The sequence below is a fragment of the Apium graveolens genome, chromosome 11 (genome assembly GCF_009905375.1).
Source record: "Apium graveolens cultivar Ventura chromosome 11, ASM990537v1, whole genome shotgun sequence".
NCBI lineage: Eukaryota > Viridiplantae > Streptophyta > Magnoliopsida > Apiales > Apiaceae > Apium > Apium graveolens.
The window spans coordinates 182,993,289-183,014,137 of record NC_133657.1 but is presented as its reverse complement, the minus strand read 5'-3'; the positions used below and the strand labels follow the sequence as shown (position 1 = coordinate 183,014,137).

The 20,849-nt window shown below is 35.0% G+C and overlaps 1 protein-coding gene and 1 long non-coding RNA gene across 2 annotated transcripts; both read left to right on the top strand.

Annotated features, from left to right (window-relative positions):
- Window positions 1-7,323: 7,323 nt before the first annotated feature.
- Window positions 7,324-7,950, top strand: LOC141696233 (uncharacterized). The gene is made up of 2 exons (XM_074500403.1): window positions 7,324-7,436; window positions 7,518-7,950. Exons 1-2 carry the CDS (start codon window positions 7,324-7,326, stop codon window positions 7,948-7,950), a joined length of 546 nt encoding a protein of 181 aa, XP_074356504.1.
- Window positions 7,951-14,288: 6,338 nt separating this feature from the next.
- Window positions 14,289-17,705, top strand: LOC141697943 (uncharacterized). Its single transcript, XR_012564889.1, has 6 exons — window positions 14,289-14,582; window positions 14,940-15,041; window positions 15,126-15,481; window positions 16,191-16,340; window positions 17,055-17,155; window positions 17,296-17,705. It is a non-coding gene; the product is annotated as an uncharacterized LOC141697943 (long non-coding RNA).
- Window positions 17,706-20,849: the final 3,144 nt, after the last annotated feature.

Genomic DNA, 20,849 nt, shown 5'->3' with positions numbered 1-20,849 from the left:
GGCAACTGTCATAACGGAAGGTAGTACTAGTAATACTGATGGAGGAACAAGGTACAAATCAAATCTGAGAAAAGATGACGATCCTCGAATGGAAAGCTCCAAATGATCAGATGATACAAGGAAGTCGGGATCTACCATTGTCGTTGTCTGGAGATCACGTCGCAAGTTAAGAATCCCGAATCGCAATACGAACCGTGCCGGAGACCTACTATACAGTCACACTCAACCTCACAATGACTTATCTTTCTATTTCATATTCCTAATCCTAACCCTCTACCCAATCCCAACAATCTAGGCTTGTTTCAGTGACTTATAACCTGTAGCTCTGATACCAACCTGTGACGCCCTCCAACCCGGGTCAGAAGTTTGGGGTCCACAACACATACACAGTATATAAATCTGTATAGGAAATATTATTTGCAATGACCGTGCTTCACATAACCACGGATCGCAACAGGTTAAAGTATGAAAACAAGCCACAACCTGAACTTATTATTACAACGGATCAAATCCCAACTAATTTAACTTACAACTGATAATAGAATCATTCTTACAATCTGACTATCTCTCTACCGCATGAAGCTTCTGTTAGCTCAATCCAACTCAACTGGAACCTTAGCCCGCACTTTGGACGGAGGAATTTCACTATCATCCATATTCTTTTCAACTGTAAATTATATAAAAGAATCGCAAGGGTGAGCTAACTAGCTCAGCAAGTCTTAATAGGGATAACTGAGGATAAGCAATAATCAAAAGAAATGATTCAGAGGAATCAAGTTTCTTTTTAACTAATCATTAGAATTGGATAATCATTTTAAGTTTTTAAAAACCAAGGTTAGGTTGCTGATCAGTCACGCACTAACCCCGAGCAAGCACACAGCACAGCTCTAATTACTAGATCCAAGGCACACATTGGCCTAACTTGACCATTGGTATGGTCTAACCACGAATCTGGTCCACATATATAAAACTATACAATCCTAAAGCAGTTCAATATGATAAACAATATAATTCGATAAAACAAGATCATAATCAATGATAGTTAAACACTTGAATAAAAACGTAAGGAAACTCATGGATATCTCAAGGGTATATCAGGGTATGTATAGGAAACGATTTTCAGTTTGTAAAATGATCAGGTATTAGACGAATACTGATTTTTCAAGGTATAGTTCATTGATGTTATAAAGAATGGTTGGAGTATAAAAGTTTTTGTGTTTTCAAACAATTTTGTTCCAGTGTTTGGTGTTTGATAGTTATACATTTGGGGAGTAGTGTTATACTTGTGTGATTTGGTATCTGAAAATCAACAAAGGATGGTTTAAGAAAAATTTAAGGCTTATGGCTCAAGAATCAAGTGAGGTGATTCAGGTTCAAGGTTGTATGATTCAAAGTACTTACAGTATAAAACAGAGCTATTTTGAATACTTAACAATATTTCACGAGAGAATTTAGAAACATTTGCATTATATCTTGAAAATGGTTTAGAAGTACTTGCCTTACAGGGCTTTACAACTGTTACTGATCAACTCTGAGCCGACTCTGCCGCTCAGGCTCTAACGTCCAACCACTAGACCACATTAGATTCGACTTCGACACTCAGGTTTTCTGTTGAAACTCTATTGAGCTCGTCGACTGACTACTAGGTCATCTCTAGTCCGTTGTCCACTTTCAGGTTCCCGATTATAACCTACAAGGTCAAAATACCCTACGTTAGACGTCTAGGTATGCTTGACATATCCTCGTTAACAATCTACCCATATGATATCAAATCCCGACTCGTAATTATTCACATTATAACAACACACGTAACAATTAGGGTTCACGTTCTCAAAATCGGTTCGGTGTTCATTTTCGGAAAAATGTATATACTTGTCATTTTACAAAATTAGGGTTATTACTTTTTGCAAAACAGTTCACCACATCATACAATCAAATTTCGTATAAAACACACATATATATATATAGTCATTCGATGTCCCGATAATCCTCGGATACGTTCCCGTATTTATGTAGTTCAATTTCTCGGAAATCGGACAGCGTCTCCTTCGTTTATCGGACTACCCGTCGAATACAATCGACGTCAATTCAACAACAAACAACCCAACTAATTCAACCGATACCATAACCGAAATCCACATCACAAATCCCAATCACCAATATTATTCGATTATTTACTATTATTCGTATTTTATATTTTTATTCGTATTAGGACTCAGAATTAGCTCATCACTGTCCACCGTCGGCTCACCGAAGCTCATCACCGACGGCGATAAAATTCGCGGGTACCCGAACAAATTCGGGTTTCCAACACAAATTCTATCGATTAAAATTAAATCCCGCAAATACCGAATAGTCTATTTCACAAATATACTCAATAATTCCCTGAAATAAAAAGGGAATAATATTAAAATTATAAAGCATGAATCCAACTGCACATATACTTGGCCCGAATTTGAGCCTACAGAGAAAGCCCAATTGACAGCAAACCATACAATCGGCAAAAATGAGCAGGAACAGAACCACAGCAATATAACGGCCACGAGACGCCATTCTCACCGGAAAATCGTGAGAGGCGGCGGCGACAAAAAAGAAAACAGAAACATCACATCTGCACGCATACATACAGGTATATACATGCACAAACAGAAACCAGAGGGGAACAACAACAACATGGGGACACCAAGGCACGATGGAAAGTTGCCGAAAACGGAGCACCACAGCGGCGGCAAGGACTCGCCGGAAAAAGAAAGTGAAAGGGAGAGGGAAGAAACACGGAACAATAATTGAGAGAGAGAGATAGGAATTGAGAGAGATGAGAGATTAATACGGTTGTGTTGTTGTGTTTGTGGTTTCTCCCTTTTTTTATATATATATTTTATTTGCTTCCTTACCAAATAACAGACAACAGGAGTGTAAACAACAGCCACGCGTCCAAAATAAGGGACACGTATTCTTTTATAACTGAAACCCCATTTCTGACACCGCTTATCGCGATTCTTAACGAACAACTGTACGCATAAAAATAATCCAAAATTACCTAATTAATATAAAATATCACAAATAATTCAAAGTTATTAAAAATAAATTTTTCATAATTTTTAAATCATTTTTGAAACGCAACTCGTACCCGCATTTCACAATTAACGAACCGAGCTGTACTTGAAACAATTTCAGATATCCCGAAAATAGTCTTAAAATATTACAAATATCCCGAAGTTTATAAAGACGTAGTTTTCATACTTTTAACACAATTTTTTGAAATACCACTTATACCCGCTTTTTTCAATAAAACGAAACAACGTGCGGGTAAAATTAATCCCAAAAATTACCAAGAAAATTTTAAAATTCTCGGAATATTCCAAACTTCAGTAAATATGAGTTTCATAATTTTTTTGAAGAATTCTTCAATTAAATATGGATTTTACAAATAAAAGCACTCAGAAAATCATTTAAAGATAAATAATTAATAAAATATTGATTTCTCAATTTTATGTAGTCCTAAAAATAATAATTGTAATTATAGAACTATAAAAATAATTTTAAAGACATTCCAAATATTTATGCAATTAAATTTACACTAAATCCACTTTTGAAATTGAAAATAATTCAGTACGACTCCATAACTAATCACGCGGACAACCCGATACACCATAAATCACACATTAATTAAACAACACATAGCGGTCAAAACCAATACACATATTTTATTCATTTAATAATTTCCATAATCACATTTTTAAATAATTCAAAAATACACGAGTCATTATAGGAAGAGTTTCGGGTTGTAAAAACGTAAAAAACAGTTAAAGTCGGACGATTCCCGGCTTTATAGAATAATTTTGTAATTATTCAGAAAATAATTAATAAATTCATAAATCAATATAAAATCATATAACAGTCTAAAAATTACCAGAAAAATGTTGTAATTATCTATATTTTATTTTGGTCATAATAAAATTAACATACTTATACTTTATCACATATAAGCATCCACATATCCACACCAATCATCAGATAATTCATCAAAAAATCACATAATAATCATATAAAAATTATTTATTGATAAAAATAATTACATGCGATATCCCGGATGTTACAATCTACACCAAGCTCAACAAACAGACTTGCTTCAGAAACTGGTGGTTGCACAGACCTCCTCCTCTACTCAACTTGCTGATAACAAAAAGGGGGAGAAAGAGAGCTCTAGAAGTGAGGGGAGCAAAAAGTGCTCAACATTCAAGTGAGTAAAGCAATTGTGCCAACAATTGCTTTCACAAAGCCACCAACTAAAGATAGCATTGATCTAATTAATGAAGCAGCAGCCACTTTGAGAGTAGCAGAGAAGAAGCAGTTTAGTCCAATAAACTGGGAGAAAATTGATGAGGATATTCAAAATAAGTTTGGTCTAGCAAAGAAGCCAGAAAAATTAGCCATTCATCACTCTCAAGTCAGGCAAATTTCTGTGAATGATATGAGCATGAACTATCTGGAAAGAGGCCAGACATCCTGCATCAAATCTCCAAAGGCAGATCTAATCATAAAGCTAAAGGTGAACTACCCAAAATCTTCACTAAAGAATCCTTTGGACACAGTGTGTGAGACACCAAAGCCTGATGAAAAGAAGCTGTTGGCCAGGTCTATAGCATTCTACAAGGATCCTACAGATTCAGTTCTAAAAAGGAGAATTGCCAAGGTTTTCAGAAATGGTAAGGAAATTTGTGTGGTGGTTGGACACCCTCAATTTGGTGAAGCAAAAAGGGAAGAAAAGGCAAGAAAAGAAGCAAGCTACTCTAGATGCTAAAAAGCTCAAACAAAAGAAGGAGTAAGATGCTATCTTGGCCAAGTTGCAAGCTGTGAAACCCACACAACAAATTTTTGCATAACCATCTGTAATTGCTGAATCTCAAGATCAAGTAGTGCAAGATGAACCTCCACAGACAAAGAAGCCAAGGTACAAGCAAAGAATCAAGAGAAAATTGGATTTCAGTGATGAGGAGATGGAAGGATACTTTCTCAAAGAGTCTACTTCTACAACAACTCAAACATCCATGCCCTCTGTGGCATATGAAGAATTCAAGATAGATCCATCCAAGAATTTCCATGATGAACCTATCATTCCAAAGGATGAGCCAATAGACTGGGATAGTCTACCAATTCCTAAACTCAATCTACCTAATTTCATGAAGCCAAAGAAGACAAAGACCAGAGTAGTCAAGAAAGTGAAGCCCTCAACTCTCAGATCCAAGTCCCTAACCAAAGCTAAAACCAAGGTCAACAAGGGAGATATCATATATAGTTGTGACATCAAGGAATTTTATGATCTAAACCTCTATCTAGATGAACTGGAAGAAGTTAGAGGAATTGATGCTTACAGGAATCTACCTGAAAGGTTAGTATTCAAGTACAAGGGAGGAAAAGAGATACCATGGCCACTTCACAGGATTCTTCAAGAGAGCCAATCTATACTGATAAAAGTTTATTCATCCTTCAAAAAGAACTTTGGATTCAATGTGACAGCTAGAAGATTAGTTCTAAAGAAGATTGAAGAACCGAGGAGTAGTAGAGCCAAAGATGCACTCCCAAAGACCTTAACTGTTCCTTACACAGGGAGTAGAGTAGATCTAAGGCCCTACTGGCTGATGGAATTCATGGATGATAAGGGAGTTAGAAGATTCTTCAGATTAGAGGACCAATTGAGCATCTCTAGCAATGAGACTCTTCTGGAAATGCAAGGAATGCTAGATCTTTCAGAATCTGATGAACTTGAATTCCACAGACAGCTCCAAAATCAGATTGAAGAAAACAACAGGAGGCTTGGGAAGAAATCCAGACAATCAAGAAAATAGATCAATCTGCTCAGACTAGAGGAGCACCTTGAAAATGATTGTGAGTAAATCTTTGTACACTTTGCCTTGTAAATTTTTCAGTAAATTTTGCAGCACTTTTTAGTTTTATTTACTACTTTTCAAATCTGTATTTTTAGAGTGTTTCGTTATCATCAAGTTTCTCTTAATTTATGACTACAATTCTAGTAGGCATAAATTGGGGGAGATTATTGGGAATATGTTGTGAACTTGATGATTACATTAACAAAACACCTTAGTAGATTTAACTTAGTGAAAAATGTAGCACTCGGCGGATAATCAAATATAGTCCCGACGGATGACTTAATAAATACCCGACGGATGATGATTTGACATCCATCGAGTGAGTAGCTTATGTAACAAAAAGTCATGTAGCACATTTATGCAAACATCTTTGTATAGATTATGTAGTAGCATATAAGTCATGTTGACTTTAATTAGATATACAAAATAGGTTGCTTAATTGTAAATATAAGATGTCTTGTAATTCTGCATAAGTCAAATGAAGTCAAGTGTCAAATAGCTACCCGACGGATGATCAACATTGCTACCGACGAATGATCAACAAGGCAACCCGACGGATGACAAGCATGTACCCGACGGATGATCAATTCAAACATCTGTTGACAGTGACAACACAGTCACATGCGTTGGGTGTTTGCAAAAGGAATGTGGCAGTCTGTTTAACATAAAATGAAGAACAAAGAAGCATTACCATTTCCATGCAAGCTAAGAAGATTTTCAAAGATGCTGGAATAGAGTAGTGAAGCATCGAGGAGTTTGACTTGATAGTTTTTGTTTTACTATCCTGTCTTATTACCATGTAAACTTGGTGATATATAAACCAAGTGTAGCTAGTGAAACAAACAACTAATCAAACACTTTTAGAAGAGAAATAGAAAAAACTGTAACTGTTAAGAATTTTTCTGTAGTTTGTTTGTTCACTTGTAAAGCAGCTGTGAGACAATTTGTTCTTCACAGAGTTCTTAAATCGATATATATATATATATATATCTGGTGGATACTTTCAAATCCACCAGAAAGTTTTAAAGACTTGTGTTTTTATTACTTAGTATTTTTGATTTATTTAACTTGTGATTCCGCACCTTGTAAATCAAAACACTTATATATATATTGAGTTAGAACATTTTATAGTTCAAGAAAAAGTTTACTAGAATTACATTCAACCCCCCCCCCCTTCTGTAATTCTTGCTGCATTGTTAGGGACTAACAGGTAGATGTGGGAAACACTTTGGGGGCAGGGCCTTAGCCCAAAAAAATGCTCGTTTAGGCTTCTACTAGCCAGAAATGATGGCCGATGCAAAGAATGTGTGAAAAGATGTGATCGTTGTCAGAAACATGCCCCTGTAGTAAGGTAGCCACGAGAAATGCTTACTTCCATAAACTCCCCAATCCCATTTGCTATGTGGGGAATGGATATTCTTGGGCCTTTTCGATGGGCACAGCTCAAAGGAAGTTCTTGATTGTGGCAATTGACTACTTCACTAAGTGGATCAAAGCCAAACCTTTAGCCAAGATTACAACCAATCAAGTTGCACAACTCCTGTGGTAAAACGTCATGTGAAGATATGGAATTCCTCTCATCTTGGTGACTGACAATGAAACACAATTCAATAATGAGGAGTTCAGGAAGTACGATGAGGAGAATGAAATTGAGCTACGATTCACTTTCGTAGCTCATCCTCAAGCCAATGGGCAAGCAAAAGTTGCAAATCGAATTATTCTGGATGGATTGAAGAAGAGGATTGAAAAGTCCAAGAGTAGCTGGGTAGATGAGTTACCGCCAACACTTTGGGCTTATAGAACCACTTGTAAAGTTACGACGGGAGCAACACCATTTATGTTAGCATATGGGGTAGAAGCAGTCGTACCGGTAGAGATATCGCATTCGTCCCCAAGAATCCAAGCATTCAATGTTGAGGAAAATGAGGAGGATCAAAGAATAGCCCTGGATTTAATAGATGAAGCGCATCCCAAGATTGTGGAGTATCAGAAGAAAGCCTTTTTTTATTACAACTTGAGAGTAAAAGAAAGTTCTTTAAGCAAGGAGATCTGGCCTTAAGAAAAGTTGAAGCATCAGGAGTTGGACAGATTGGAAAGCTGGCTTCTAACTGGGAAGGGTGGTACAAAGTTAAAAGTGTTCAAGGATGAGGGTCTTACAAATTGGAGACTATGGAAGGAGAAGAAGTACCAAGGACTTGGCATGCTCAAAAAATGAAGATTCAAAAGCACCATGAAGCTTTGCTCGCTTAGTACTTGTATTCCAGTTTATTAGGATTTCTATATTTTACTTTATCCATATAAGGGTCGAACCCATTTTATTAAGTGCCAGACTATTTGTTTGTTATTTTGTTTCCTTGAAAATTTTCCTTATAATTTTGTAAAGCATGATAAACATAGAATATGTGAATCTAGTTACAAAGGAAATAAGAAGGAAATAAATGCATAATTAAATAAGTCATAGGTTCAAATCAATTACATAAGAGCCACGATGGGCTTACAAAAGCAGGAAACTAATCTAGATCCTTAAAAAATTATCATCGTTTCCCCATCAGTAGCAGTAGTAGAAGGGGGAACGAGATCATCCTCCATGGGAATAGCATCCTGGAGAGGAGAAGCTGCGGCCTCTGTTGAAGTAGCAGTAATAGGAGAAGGTGGGAGATCCTCATTAGGAGAACCTTGCCCAGGGACAAGAGGCACTGGGTACACCTCGAGAGTCACTCCAGGAACCTTCTTCCAATATCTTCCACAATCTGCTCCCAGCAAGTATCAAAATTGTCAAGGAAGTTCGCTTCGTACTCATCATTCAGAACCTTCTGGAAGTCCTGTGATGCCTTGTAATCCACGATCACCTCAACACGACCCCTATGAAAAGCCAACTCCATCCTACAGACTTTCTCCTTCTCGTCCGCTAGCTCTTTCTTGACCTCCCAAAGCGAGTAAAAATTGGCCTCTGAGGCCTTGAGATACCTATCCCTCTCGGTGATAGTCAGGTTAGCTCTCACCTCCTTCAGGTTATGAAGGGCATCCTGGAGGTAGGTATTCATCTGCAAAAACATGTTTTAGCACAATATGTTGTATATGTAAAGAAAAGACAAGTAAGAAGAATACTAAAATAATGGAAATGGAGGCTTACCGAAGCTACCGCCTGGGAACCAAGGCGCTCAATCTGTAGATCATCAGAAGCTTCTACGATCTCATCCCGGTCACGAGGTGTAACCACACTCTCGGACCATATAGTTGCAGCCTCCAAGCTCCCCACGACTGTATCCCTTATCTGTAATCCCCATGTTATAGTGAAAGGGGAAGTATCCTCATCAAGACTGTGAGGCCTCTCGGATATGAATGTGGGAATGGTCTCCGTAATGGTGACCGACGGGTCGTCACCAATCGTCACTCGTTTCTCACGATGAGCTTTAATAGCAGAGCCACGGTTGGCACGGACTCTCGTCTATTAAAAATAGTGTTCAAGGCTGCCTTAGCTGCAAGGATTAAAGAATATTAGTAAAGTAATAATGGATGGAAAATAAACAACAAACTTATAAGAGGAAATAAATACCCTCGGGACCCAAGTCGCTTAGACCTAAATTTTGCGAATTACCCTCTGAAAGGATGAGAACACAATGATGCAAGTTATCAGCTATTATGGCCTTGATGGTCGCATCTTCATCTATCCCCAATTTTAAATCCCTTAGAGAACCATCTACGCTTTTGGAAAAATTGGGCCTGAAAAAAATGGTCCCAACCCTCCTCGGCGTCTAAGTAAACATAAAACCACTCACTTTTCCAGTCAGGGTTAGTACCAGAAACAAAACAAGAACAAGAAAGGGACCTATAGACAATCTTGACCCAACCTTGGTAGTCAGGGGCATTTAAAAACTTGAATAACTATCTAAAAACATAAACATTGGGCTCAAAACCATGTTTGCGCGACTGGGCCATGTAGCAGTGAATAAAAGGACAATAGTTGGGTGTAAGTTGGGTTGGACAGATACGGGCTTCAGCCAAAATACGAAAAATAAAAGGGTGTGGGGGAAGACGAAAGCCTGCATAAAAGGTTTCTTTATAGATACGTATGGCCCCAGGTTTTGGGTAACAAGCCCTGTCATTTGGGTCAGGGCCTCAGCCCTGTAAGGGGCAGAAATCCCAAATAACGAGCTACAGTACCTACTTTATCAGAATTATATCTAGAAGGATAATTATATGCATCTAAATGGAGCATGTTAGGGAAGGATTGACCAAACTCAGTTAAAAGATCCCTGAGAGAAATTACGAAAGCATGAATAAGGGATTTTTTACCCCGGTTAGCTCTAGAAATGCGAGGGGCGGCCTGAAAAGGCCGAGAAAAGGAGGAATCGGAATCCGCCGTTGATATTCTTGCATAGAATGCTTGAAACCCAGGAAACTTTGAATATTGAAAGAAGAAGAAGATTCAAAAAGAAATCTCAAAGAAAGCCATAAAATAGTGAGGATTGCGGTGATGCGGTGTACCGGAAATCGCCTTGTGGTGGAAGGGAGTTGAGAGAAAAACTTCACAGAGTAAGTTTTCTTAAAGTAAAGTGTGAGAAATAAACTAACATTCCACTCCTTATATAACCTCACCAACCGGTCACTCAACCGGCTATAGTAGGTAATTGGGCCAAAATTTTGGGCCTACCGGTAACTAAAGGCGGGAAGCCCACAAAATTCAAAATTTTGAATATTCCACCAAATTCGAGAGAACTTTAGAATGTTCCATACCGAAAAAGCAAGGGAGGAAATTTTTATCCAGGATTTGTGAAAAATCATATTTCATTATAAAAAGGAAAAGAGAAACTAGAGATGTCAAACCACGTCTAGGAGGCACAATTCCTAGGCGTGGTTCAAAACATGTCTCCTAGGTGGGGGTAACCCACGCCTAGGATCTATTGAAGCTTTGAGAGGTCAAACTACGTCTAGGAGACACAATCCCTAGGCGTGGTTCAAACCATGTCTCCTAGGCGGGGGTAAATAAGAGGGCTTTAAAAGTCAAGAAAGTTAAACCACGCCTAAGAAGCATAATTCCTAGGCGTAGTTTAAAAAATCTCCTAGGCAGGGGTAACCCGCGCCTAGGAAGTAGGAGGGCTTTAAAAGTCAAGAAAGTCAAACCACGCCTATGAAGCATAATTTGTAGGCACTGTTCAAAAGATGTCTCATAGGAGGGGGTAACCCACACCCAGGAAACATGAGGGCTTGAAAAAATAGGGAGTCAAACAACGCCTAGGAAGCATGATTTCTACGTGTTGATCACAAGATTGTCTTCTAGGCGGTGGTAATCCACGCCTAGGATGCATTGTAGCTGTGGGAAGCCAAAATCACGCCTAGGAGGCCCGATTCCTAGGCGTGGTTCACAAATTATCTCCTAGGCGGGGGTGACCCACGCCTAGGATGTATGACACCATACATCCCATTTTTTGATTATTTAATTAATCAGAAAATGGGCTAAAAATGGAAAATTAGCTGAAAATTCTCAAAAATAGGGAAAATAGAGGGAAAATCCCAAAAATTCAGGAAAATTAAAAATTATTTTTTAAAAAAAATATTTGGACAAAAAAATCCTGAAAATTAAGGAAAATAGCTGTGAGTATTGGAATATTCCTGAAAAATTAAGGGAAAATAATGAAAAATACCATAAGGTACAAAAAAATTCCTGGAAAATTTGGGAAGCCCATAGAGATGAATCCCAAAGAGAGAATCGTTGTAAATGTGTAGATCGCTCCACACTTTACGATAAAAATGATAACCGGAAAAGGTATAAACTTTAACTTCTGCGAAATCTTTTCCAAGTTTCCCAAAAATTGGGGGGCAAATGATATGGGCCAGAAATTAGCCTAGAAGCATAATTAATGTTGAATTAATTAAATCCGATATGGTCCAGTAACGCAGCCCAGTTAATGAGGCCCAAAATATTGATTATTATTTAATTTCGTAATTAATAAATAGGGTAAAATAATAGCTCATTAAGTATATCCCATAGAGGATATAATTTTTCATTGAGTAGGCTCCACGGCACCCAAACCAACAAGGAATCTGCTTTCTACTTATTAGGACTCTAAAATCTACTTTAAAACAAAAACTTATTCATCAAGTCTCCTAACCCTGGTCCATTTAAGGACATTCAATATCTATATAAAGGGTCTCACCTCTCCACGAAGAACTATGTTTTGGCTTGATTCTCTAAATTCACAAAGATACGTAGGCATCCTGTAAAGGCAGATTTAAGCTACGAAACACAAGTGCAGCCATTAAAGGCCTTGAGCTCTCGAATCCTAGCAATAAATATCGTAATAATTATAACCTAGTTTTTACCCATAACAAATAGTTTTATAACCTGTCCAATACACGAGCATGCTCTAGATTGCATGAACATGTTATTTTAACTGCAATTTTGACTATATATGAATGTTGTATCCTGGTGGATGGATGATATAATTTGTGATAAATTATAGTAGTTATCACAAAATCAATCACTTCCTGAGATACAGCTTCTAACATATACTTTTATAAACTCTTATGATAAATACTGATGACATCATCTTTTGTCAAATGTTGTTAAGATAAACTCTGATATTTCCTGTGGCAAACTCTGATGGCAACTCTAATAGTTGTTTTATGATATCATCAAATTATATCTAACATGTAATGACCTTTATCCAGGTATTCATCCTCTCTTCTCTTTCTTGCCCATATTTACGCTTATACTTGATGACACTTTTTTACAAGTCATTGAATGAAATTAGTCAATCTAATTTAGATATGTATATATGTATGGATGTATGTAAGTATGTATGTATAAGTGTGTATGTATTAATAAATTTATTCATGCATGTATTTTTAATCACTATATAATAATGAGTTTTAGATAAATGTTTATATTAGTTATGCAACGATAAATAGGTTTTAATAAATGATTAATGAGATGAAATAAATATTTATGTAATTTAAATAATTTAAACTAAATATATGTATTTATGATCAAATATATAATAATGGCTTAGTCATAAATATGCAAATTAATGATCTGTTAATTGAGGGAATAAATGTAAAATAAATTTTATATTAAATATTAATGCTTAAAGGATACTTTTTATATATTAATGAAAGTATTAATGATTAATTTTTTTATGTAGTACTATGAATGAATCAGTATTAATGTTGAAATGGATATTAATTAGGGTGTTTATTATTAAATTTCTCATTGAACCCCTATGTTGTATTATTACAAGTCATTGAATGAAATTAGTCAATTTAGATATCAATTAGCTAAGAGTTCTCTATTGTCTTCAATTAATGTTATTCTTTTTAACAATCTCTATTACTCATAGCTTCGTTGGATAATTTGAGGACTCAAATGGTAAATATACACAAATTTAAGGGAATGGAAATAAACTTCGCTTCCATATCTTATATACACACCTACCCCCCCTAATTCTGCATTTCAGCATTTTACGTGTACGTTGCTACCTCTAATGTATCAAAATTATAAGGGATTCAGTTTACTGTATTGTTGATATTCTCATATGAGAGTCGATTCGATATCTAAATTTGCGTAAGACGGAGATATGCTATTTGGTGAGACGTATTTAGTTGATACGACACTTGATTTGCCATTTTTGCTCGGCGTTTTGGTCATCTACATCTCGCATTCAGCAATTTGTACCGCCCATTTTTCTATTTTAGTTCACTACACCATAGATGACCTATTTGCACGTTTTTTCCAGGTGTTGCCTTAGAAAATGTTGCAATAAGTATGAAATTATGGCCCTATCACAACACCCAGATTTTGGTGTTGCGATAGGCATAATAATATGTTGCAATAGGTCAATAAATCTTAGGTGTTGACATAGATGTCTTCTCTATTACAACATGTAGACCGTGTTGCCATAAGTGGTTGAATATTTTTTTTAATTTGAATTTAAAATTAAATTTATCTTTAAAAGTAGTATATTTGAATAAAATAGTTTGTAGAGTTTTTTGGAAAGTGAAAGCCCAAAATAAATTTAACTGAAAGTTAAATTTATTTTTAAAAGTAATTGATATGAATAAAGTAATTAATGGAGTTTTTTAGAAAGTAAACATTCGCCAAATACATGAATTATTCATACTTTTTAAATATTTTTTTAATTTTAAACTAAATGAATATATTTTAAAATAAGTTTATAAAAATTTAATAAAATTATTAAAACAGGTTTTATTATAAATAAAATCATTTCATATCTTTGAAACTCACACGTCGTACTAAGTATGAATTTTTACAAACTGATAAATTTATAAATTTATTGTAATTATAATTATTACATTGCAAAAAAAATTAAAAATATCTCTGATATTTATAAATAAAACAAATTAAAAGTGTATGGAATGGACTGGGCTGGGCGGCAAATGAAATTTTGGACAGAGCCAAAACAAAATTGGGGAAATACTTCCCTCCTCTCACTTATCTCACTTATCTCTTTGCCTTTCTCGTCTCTCTCTGTGTCAAAACACATTCAAGCTATTATTGTAATTAAGGTTCAATATATTTGAGCAAAACATTCAGATTGGATTAATTGTTTCAGGTTCAATTAGGGTTCGACAATAAGATTTGGTTTCAATTGAGGTTCAATTAGGGTTCGAGAAAAAAGTTAGTTCAAGCATCTCTTCCAATTTTAAGTTGCATTTGGGTTCGAGTTTGAGGTATAACCTCTAATACGTCTTATATTTAAACTCTATGTGTCTAATTGTGCTTCCATGCTTCATTGATAAGAGGTTAGAGAAAATTGGGAAAAGGAATGAGTCATATGAAGGTCTTTTTTCTTTCGATTACTTTTATTTATTCTTTATCTCCAATAAAAAAATTTAATTTTCTTTGATGAAATTTGATATTATCACTTTAGGTATGTTTTATCTATTTTAGTTCATAATATTTAGTGGACAAAATGGTGAAATCAATCGATTTGGTAGATGACTCCATAATATTACTCTTTGTTGTGAGGTTATTTTAAATTTCTTCTCTGTTGTTGGGCTTACATAGTAATCTGATTTCCTAACCAGGAGAGTGAGCAAGGGTGTTGATAACTTGGTTGAGGCATCAGACTCAGTAGCAAACACTAATACTGTAACCGTAGTTTTCGTGAAAGCACAAAAAGTTAACGGGCAAGTTGAACTTTCATACTTATTTATTATGGTTTTCTTATATTTTTATTGCGATTATTCACTATATTCACATGTTAGCTACAGAGACTGATGGAGCTTTGGATGATATGGTTTGGTTACTAGAGTCATCTCTCAATATGGAGAATATTACATTTAGAGTTGCGTTGTTCTGTACTCCATGAACTCTGCGTTGTTCTCATCATGGACAATGTAGGAATGTTGTTTTTCACACTATCGCATTCAATGTTGCTTCTCAAATGTCCAATATTATGGTATAATCTTAGCCAAAAAGATCCTTATCGAGTGCATACATGGGGATTTAGTACTCAAATTAATGTGAAATTACTTTCCATCACATCTTTTTTTTGCCTTAATCTGTTCACTTTGTTATTTGCAGCCACATAGGATGTCAAAGTGAGGATGATCTGGATAACACAAATGTTAGTATATCTTCTTGAAATTTGAATTCTATGTTATTATTTCTTTGCTAGCAGATGCTTACGAGTTAATACTACATGCATGCCTGATGCCTCTGCATTATGATGATGTAATTTAAATACCAGAATTATTGGACCCTCCTGATGTCGACCAAAATATTTTCAGTTTCTACATTGGCTGGTGTGCCCCTATTAAAGAATCAACCGTACACTTTTCCTGCTTCTGTGTTGGTTGTTCCTCATTACACATTTATGTCTGCACATAAGATAGGCTAATCTATGGTTTTTATTACTTGTATATTTGACTTATCTCAACACGGACTTTCAGGACATGGTTACAAAGATTGCTAGTTTCCACCAACGGCTCTTTTTAGCAATAGCCGAAAACACGGAACTAGGATTTCTTTTTAGCAACGGTTCTTCAGATACCTTAGGAAAAATTAGTTTACGAGACCTTGATGGTACTAGGTGGTTGTGTAGATTATAGTTGACAAGGTTGTTTCAGCTAACAACAATGACTGCTACATATTGTTACTAATTTTTAGCATTTTAGAAGGACAAAGATGAAAGATAATGTAATTTTACATAAGTGTGTCATATATAACAACTTAAGCGTATCAGCTACGCACACAGTCATCTTTCAGAGACCCCTTGGATTAGTGTAATGGTTAACATGATTTAAATATTAAAGTCATTTCATATTACTTTCCAGGGAATTACTTTCCAGGTCTCTGCAAAATAACCCAACTCCATAAGAGCTCGAGTTTAAAGTGGCAAAACACCCCTACTTTTGGGATCACATATTGAATGAGGCTGATAGTTGGCAGTTTTAATCTCTAGGGGAGCGCGACTACGGACAGAGGTACTGCACTAGTAAATTGTAACCCTGTAACAAGATTAGATACCTATAATCTGGAATTAGCGTGCTTTGTAAGGATTAGCCGTTGTTCAAGTTGATAAACTAGGCAGAAAACCACTGCTAATTGGAGGTGTTAGCGGAATAGTATGTGACTAATTTGCTTAACCGTCGTATGAATTGTCATCTGTATACACTTGTATATCATATCATAACAGACAATGATGGAATGGTATGTTCTTTTCTTCTTCCTTTTATTGTTGCAGACCATTTCACTGTTTCTCCTTTCAGCTTATTTTAAAGTCATACAAAGGTTCCCTGCACTTGCTTTGATTTCTCTACTTGTGTATGTTGGCTGCTACCAGTACTGGAGCTGCCTTCTTCATTTTTATTTTTAACTGAGTGATGCTCATACAGTACTGGTTATAAGGGTATGTGTAACTGTCATGCAAGGATACAATGAGATTATTTAGCGTTTCAGGGCAAATGAAAATATAACAGAATAAGAACATGTAAATCAGTTGCTGATTAAAAGAGTGTGCTTCATTCTTTTACCGTCAAATGTCAATGTTTTTATCCAGTTGCCACTTAAATTTCTTTGTGTTACTAAAGATGTACTATTTTTTTAATTACAATTAATTTTAAAAATATAGAAAACAATGTTTTGTTTTTTATTCTGTAGAAAGGGGCCTTCATTAATTGTTGTGTTTTTCTTATCAGTTAGTTAATTGATTTGAGGTTATCAGCTTTTGTACTCTTGAAAGCAGCTTTGGCATCAAATGCAGAATCTGGATTCTTGTTGTGCAGACCCTTCCGCTGAGGTATCATTTTTGGTCTATCTGCATGGTTTAATATCTCATTTATTTTTATAATATACCTATCTTGTATTCACACGGTATATGCCGACTCAATGACACATCACACATGCAGAATATAATAGAATTCTTGAGTTTATTTTCAGTTACCTCTACATCTCTACCTCCTACGTGACCTTAATTACAAGCTGGAATACTTTAGTCCCACTGGAAAGCACATATCAGCCAGATGCTCAAGTAGTCCACCTGGTTTGAAAGGGATGACGTGAATTGAGAACTGATGTGTACTGTGTAGAAAGTTTAAATGCTAATGGTCAGATTGGTGTTGCAATTGGAGTTCTTCAACAGGCTCTTGTAACTGCGCAGATGAATCTACCAGGAAATGAATCCTGGAGGTTGGTTATAAATCAGGAGGCTGATAAGTTGTTTGTTGGAACGTGTAATTTAATAGAACTTGTTAGTCTTAATGACATTAGAATGTAATATTTATAGAATTTTGTTCAACTTTTTGTAATGATTCATGAGTTTTATATTAATTAATTTAAATTGAGTTTTATATTTTGGCTATAAATATTTGTCTAATTAATATTATATTTGTGAAAATTTAAAGAAAAATAAATAAAAACTATTAAATATGAATATTTTAAAAACTACTGATGTGGGGCCCACATGTGGGGCCTTTTTTTGTCACTTAATATACCTATTGCAACACCAAGTCTGTGTTGTTATACTCTGAAAATCCTATTGCAATTGATATCTATAGCAACATATTTTGTTGTGTTGCTATAGATTGATATTGGTGTAAGGTTAGATATCTATATTGACGGCCTTAGACCCAACACCGAAAAAATATTGTAATAGACCTATTTTTGCCTATAGCAACATTTTTAGGGGTCTATAGCAACACATTTTTCGTGTTGGTTAAAGACATCTATGGCGTAATGGTTATATGGGGCCATCACCTTTAAAATAACATGATTTGTATCCAAGTTTCTCACATATAATTATTTTAGATATTATTATTATTATTATTATTGTATAGACCGACTATTCAAATAAAAATCTAAATATTCAAATTAAGTAGTTTTTTTATTTCTCAGTGAAATATAAAATTATAAATATTAATATTTATTTTTATTTACCGTTTCTATTATTAATTTGATAATTTATAATGTATGAACTCGTCTTTAGAATTTACAATTAGGTTAAAGATAAATACAATTTTATTTTATACCAAAAAATAATCACTGCCTAAAGTATTGCATGTATATATGTGTGTATGTATGTATGTATGTATGTATGTTTGGTATATGTATGTTTTGTATGTATTATGTATGAATGTATGTAAGTATGTATGTATTAATAAATATATTTTTAATCACTACATAATAATGAATTTTAGATAAATCTTTACATTAATTATGCCACAATTAATAGATTTTAATAAATGAATGATGAGATGAAATAAATATTTATGTAGTTTAAATAATTTATACTAAATATATGTATTTATGACCAAATATATAATGATAACTTAATTATAAGTTTGCAAATTAATGATGTGTTAATTGAGGGAATACGTATTAAATAAATTATATATAAATATTAATGTTTGAAGGATATTTATTAAATTTAAATGCAATTATTAATGTTTAAATTTGTTACGTAATAATTAATGAGTATTAATGTTGAAATATATATTAAATAGGATATTTATGATTAAATTTGCTCATTGAACCTTTCTATTGTTGTATTATATATATAATAGATTGTTATTCGTTGTTGTTACTTGGACGGATGGACCATGGGTATGCTGGCCCATAAGGTTTTAAATTTTGTTAATTAAATTGGGTCCAAGGTGAGCAGCCCATTACTAGCAGTTTATCTAGCCAAGAAGTCTCGGTGAATTTGGTTCTTTGTGAATCATGGTTTCTTATTGGGCCTGCTTTTTCTGGGGACTAGTTTTTTTAGGATTCCGGGGACTAAGTATTACGCTATGATGATATGTGGTCGTTGGCAGCGTCGCACTTAAATGAGGTAAAATCTAGAGCTGGCCAATTATGAGGGTTTGAACCACCCGCTCAGGACCGGCTCATACGGAAGCCAAGACTTATTCGGCCCGAACCGGGCCGGTTCAAAACCGCACAATTCATTAAAAGCTGTGAGCCGGTTACGAATAGAGAATTAAAAAATCGGGACCGGCCCGCACGAACCCACACGAATCAACGAGCCGCACAGCACGCCTAGCCCGTCCAGCCCGCGGTTACGTGCACGCGCTAACAGCTCTTCAGCTTTGTTCTTCTCTGTTCTCCAACGGTAATCTGATACAAGGTTGCCAACGATCCTCCTCATCATCCCGCAACGGTCACCTAAGGCTCTAACGTTTATCTCCCTCCTCCTATAAATACATACATACACCAACTTAATTCCCTATCTCTCTCTTTCTCAAGCTCTCAACTCTCTATCTTATCTCCCTCTAATTCTCTGTCTCTCTCAAGTCTCAATCTCAAGTGCTCAACTCTCTATTTTTTCCCATATTTATTTTCTCTGCTTAATCTTATCCCCCCGCTGCTTTTATTTTCCCCTTTATATTCTTATAATTTATCACAAAAAATGAAACAAAGAAGAGGGAGTTTTTCTTCTCAAGATTCAACCTCGGCTTCAATGCTACCACCTCGACCCGAATCCACTTTTAATACCGAAAAAATTATTCTAATTTTTAAATGTTTTGTAATTTTAGTAATTTTAAAAATTTTAGTAATTCGTTTTGTAAATTTTAGTAAGTTTAGTAATTTTGAAAATTTTAGTAATTTATTTTGTAAATTTTAGTAATTATAAAGATTCTATTTCTGTCAAATTAGTTTTGTACATTCGTTTAGTAAATTCATTTTGTAAATTTGTTTATTAAATTCGTTTTGTAAATTTCTGTTAAGTAATTTTTTTCGTTTTGTAAATTTGTGCAGGTGCTACGAGTTCGAGACAATCATCACACATGTGGACATATTTTTCAAAAGAAGCCTTGTCGGATAATCCGAATAGATTTAAAGTTCATTGTTTGATTTGTGTACAAAATGGTCGACCACAACCACCATTTAATTACACTCGAGGGACCGGCACGGGAACACTAAGTCGACACTTGGAGAATATTCACTCTGTTACGAAGGCGAGTCACGAAAATAGAGAAGCACGAAGAGGTCCACAGCAAACACAACTCGGTGGTTTTATGACATCAACGGGAGGTGGAAGTATCATTTTTCCTATAGTAAAGATAAAATGATATAAAGTTTTGCTACTTTTGTTACACTAGACAAATTACCATTTTCTCACGGTGAGAGTGATAATTTGGAGTACATGATGAGAACTACGATAAACCAGACATTTAGAAAAATTCCTAGGAACACACTAAGACGACACACAATAACACAATATCATTGCGCTAAATTATAATTAATTGAATTTTTTCGAGAATTTGATGGTATGGTTTCGTTAACAAGTGATTGTTGGAGTTCGAGTCAAGGTGAGCCTTATATATGTGTTACGGTTCATTGGATTGGTGTTGACTACTTGTTACAAAAATGAATTATCGTATTTGGTGTTATGGACGAAACTCAAAAATTAAATATAAACCCATTATTACCACCTTATATAATGACGATCTAATTCACCAATATGAATGAGAAATTATTACCGAGCATGATTG

Excerpts from the sequence above, each read along its gene's own strand:
- LOC141696233 (XM_074500403.1), top strand. The coding sequence starts at position 7,324 with ATGGGCACAGCTCAAAGGAAGTTCTTGATTGTGGCAATTGACTACTTC. Across the intron at positions 7,437-7,517 it reads CAAGTTGCACAACTCCTGTG|GAAGTACGATGAGGAGAATG; the intron begins GTAAAACGTCAT and ends TGAGGAGTTCAG.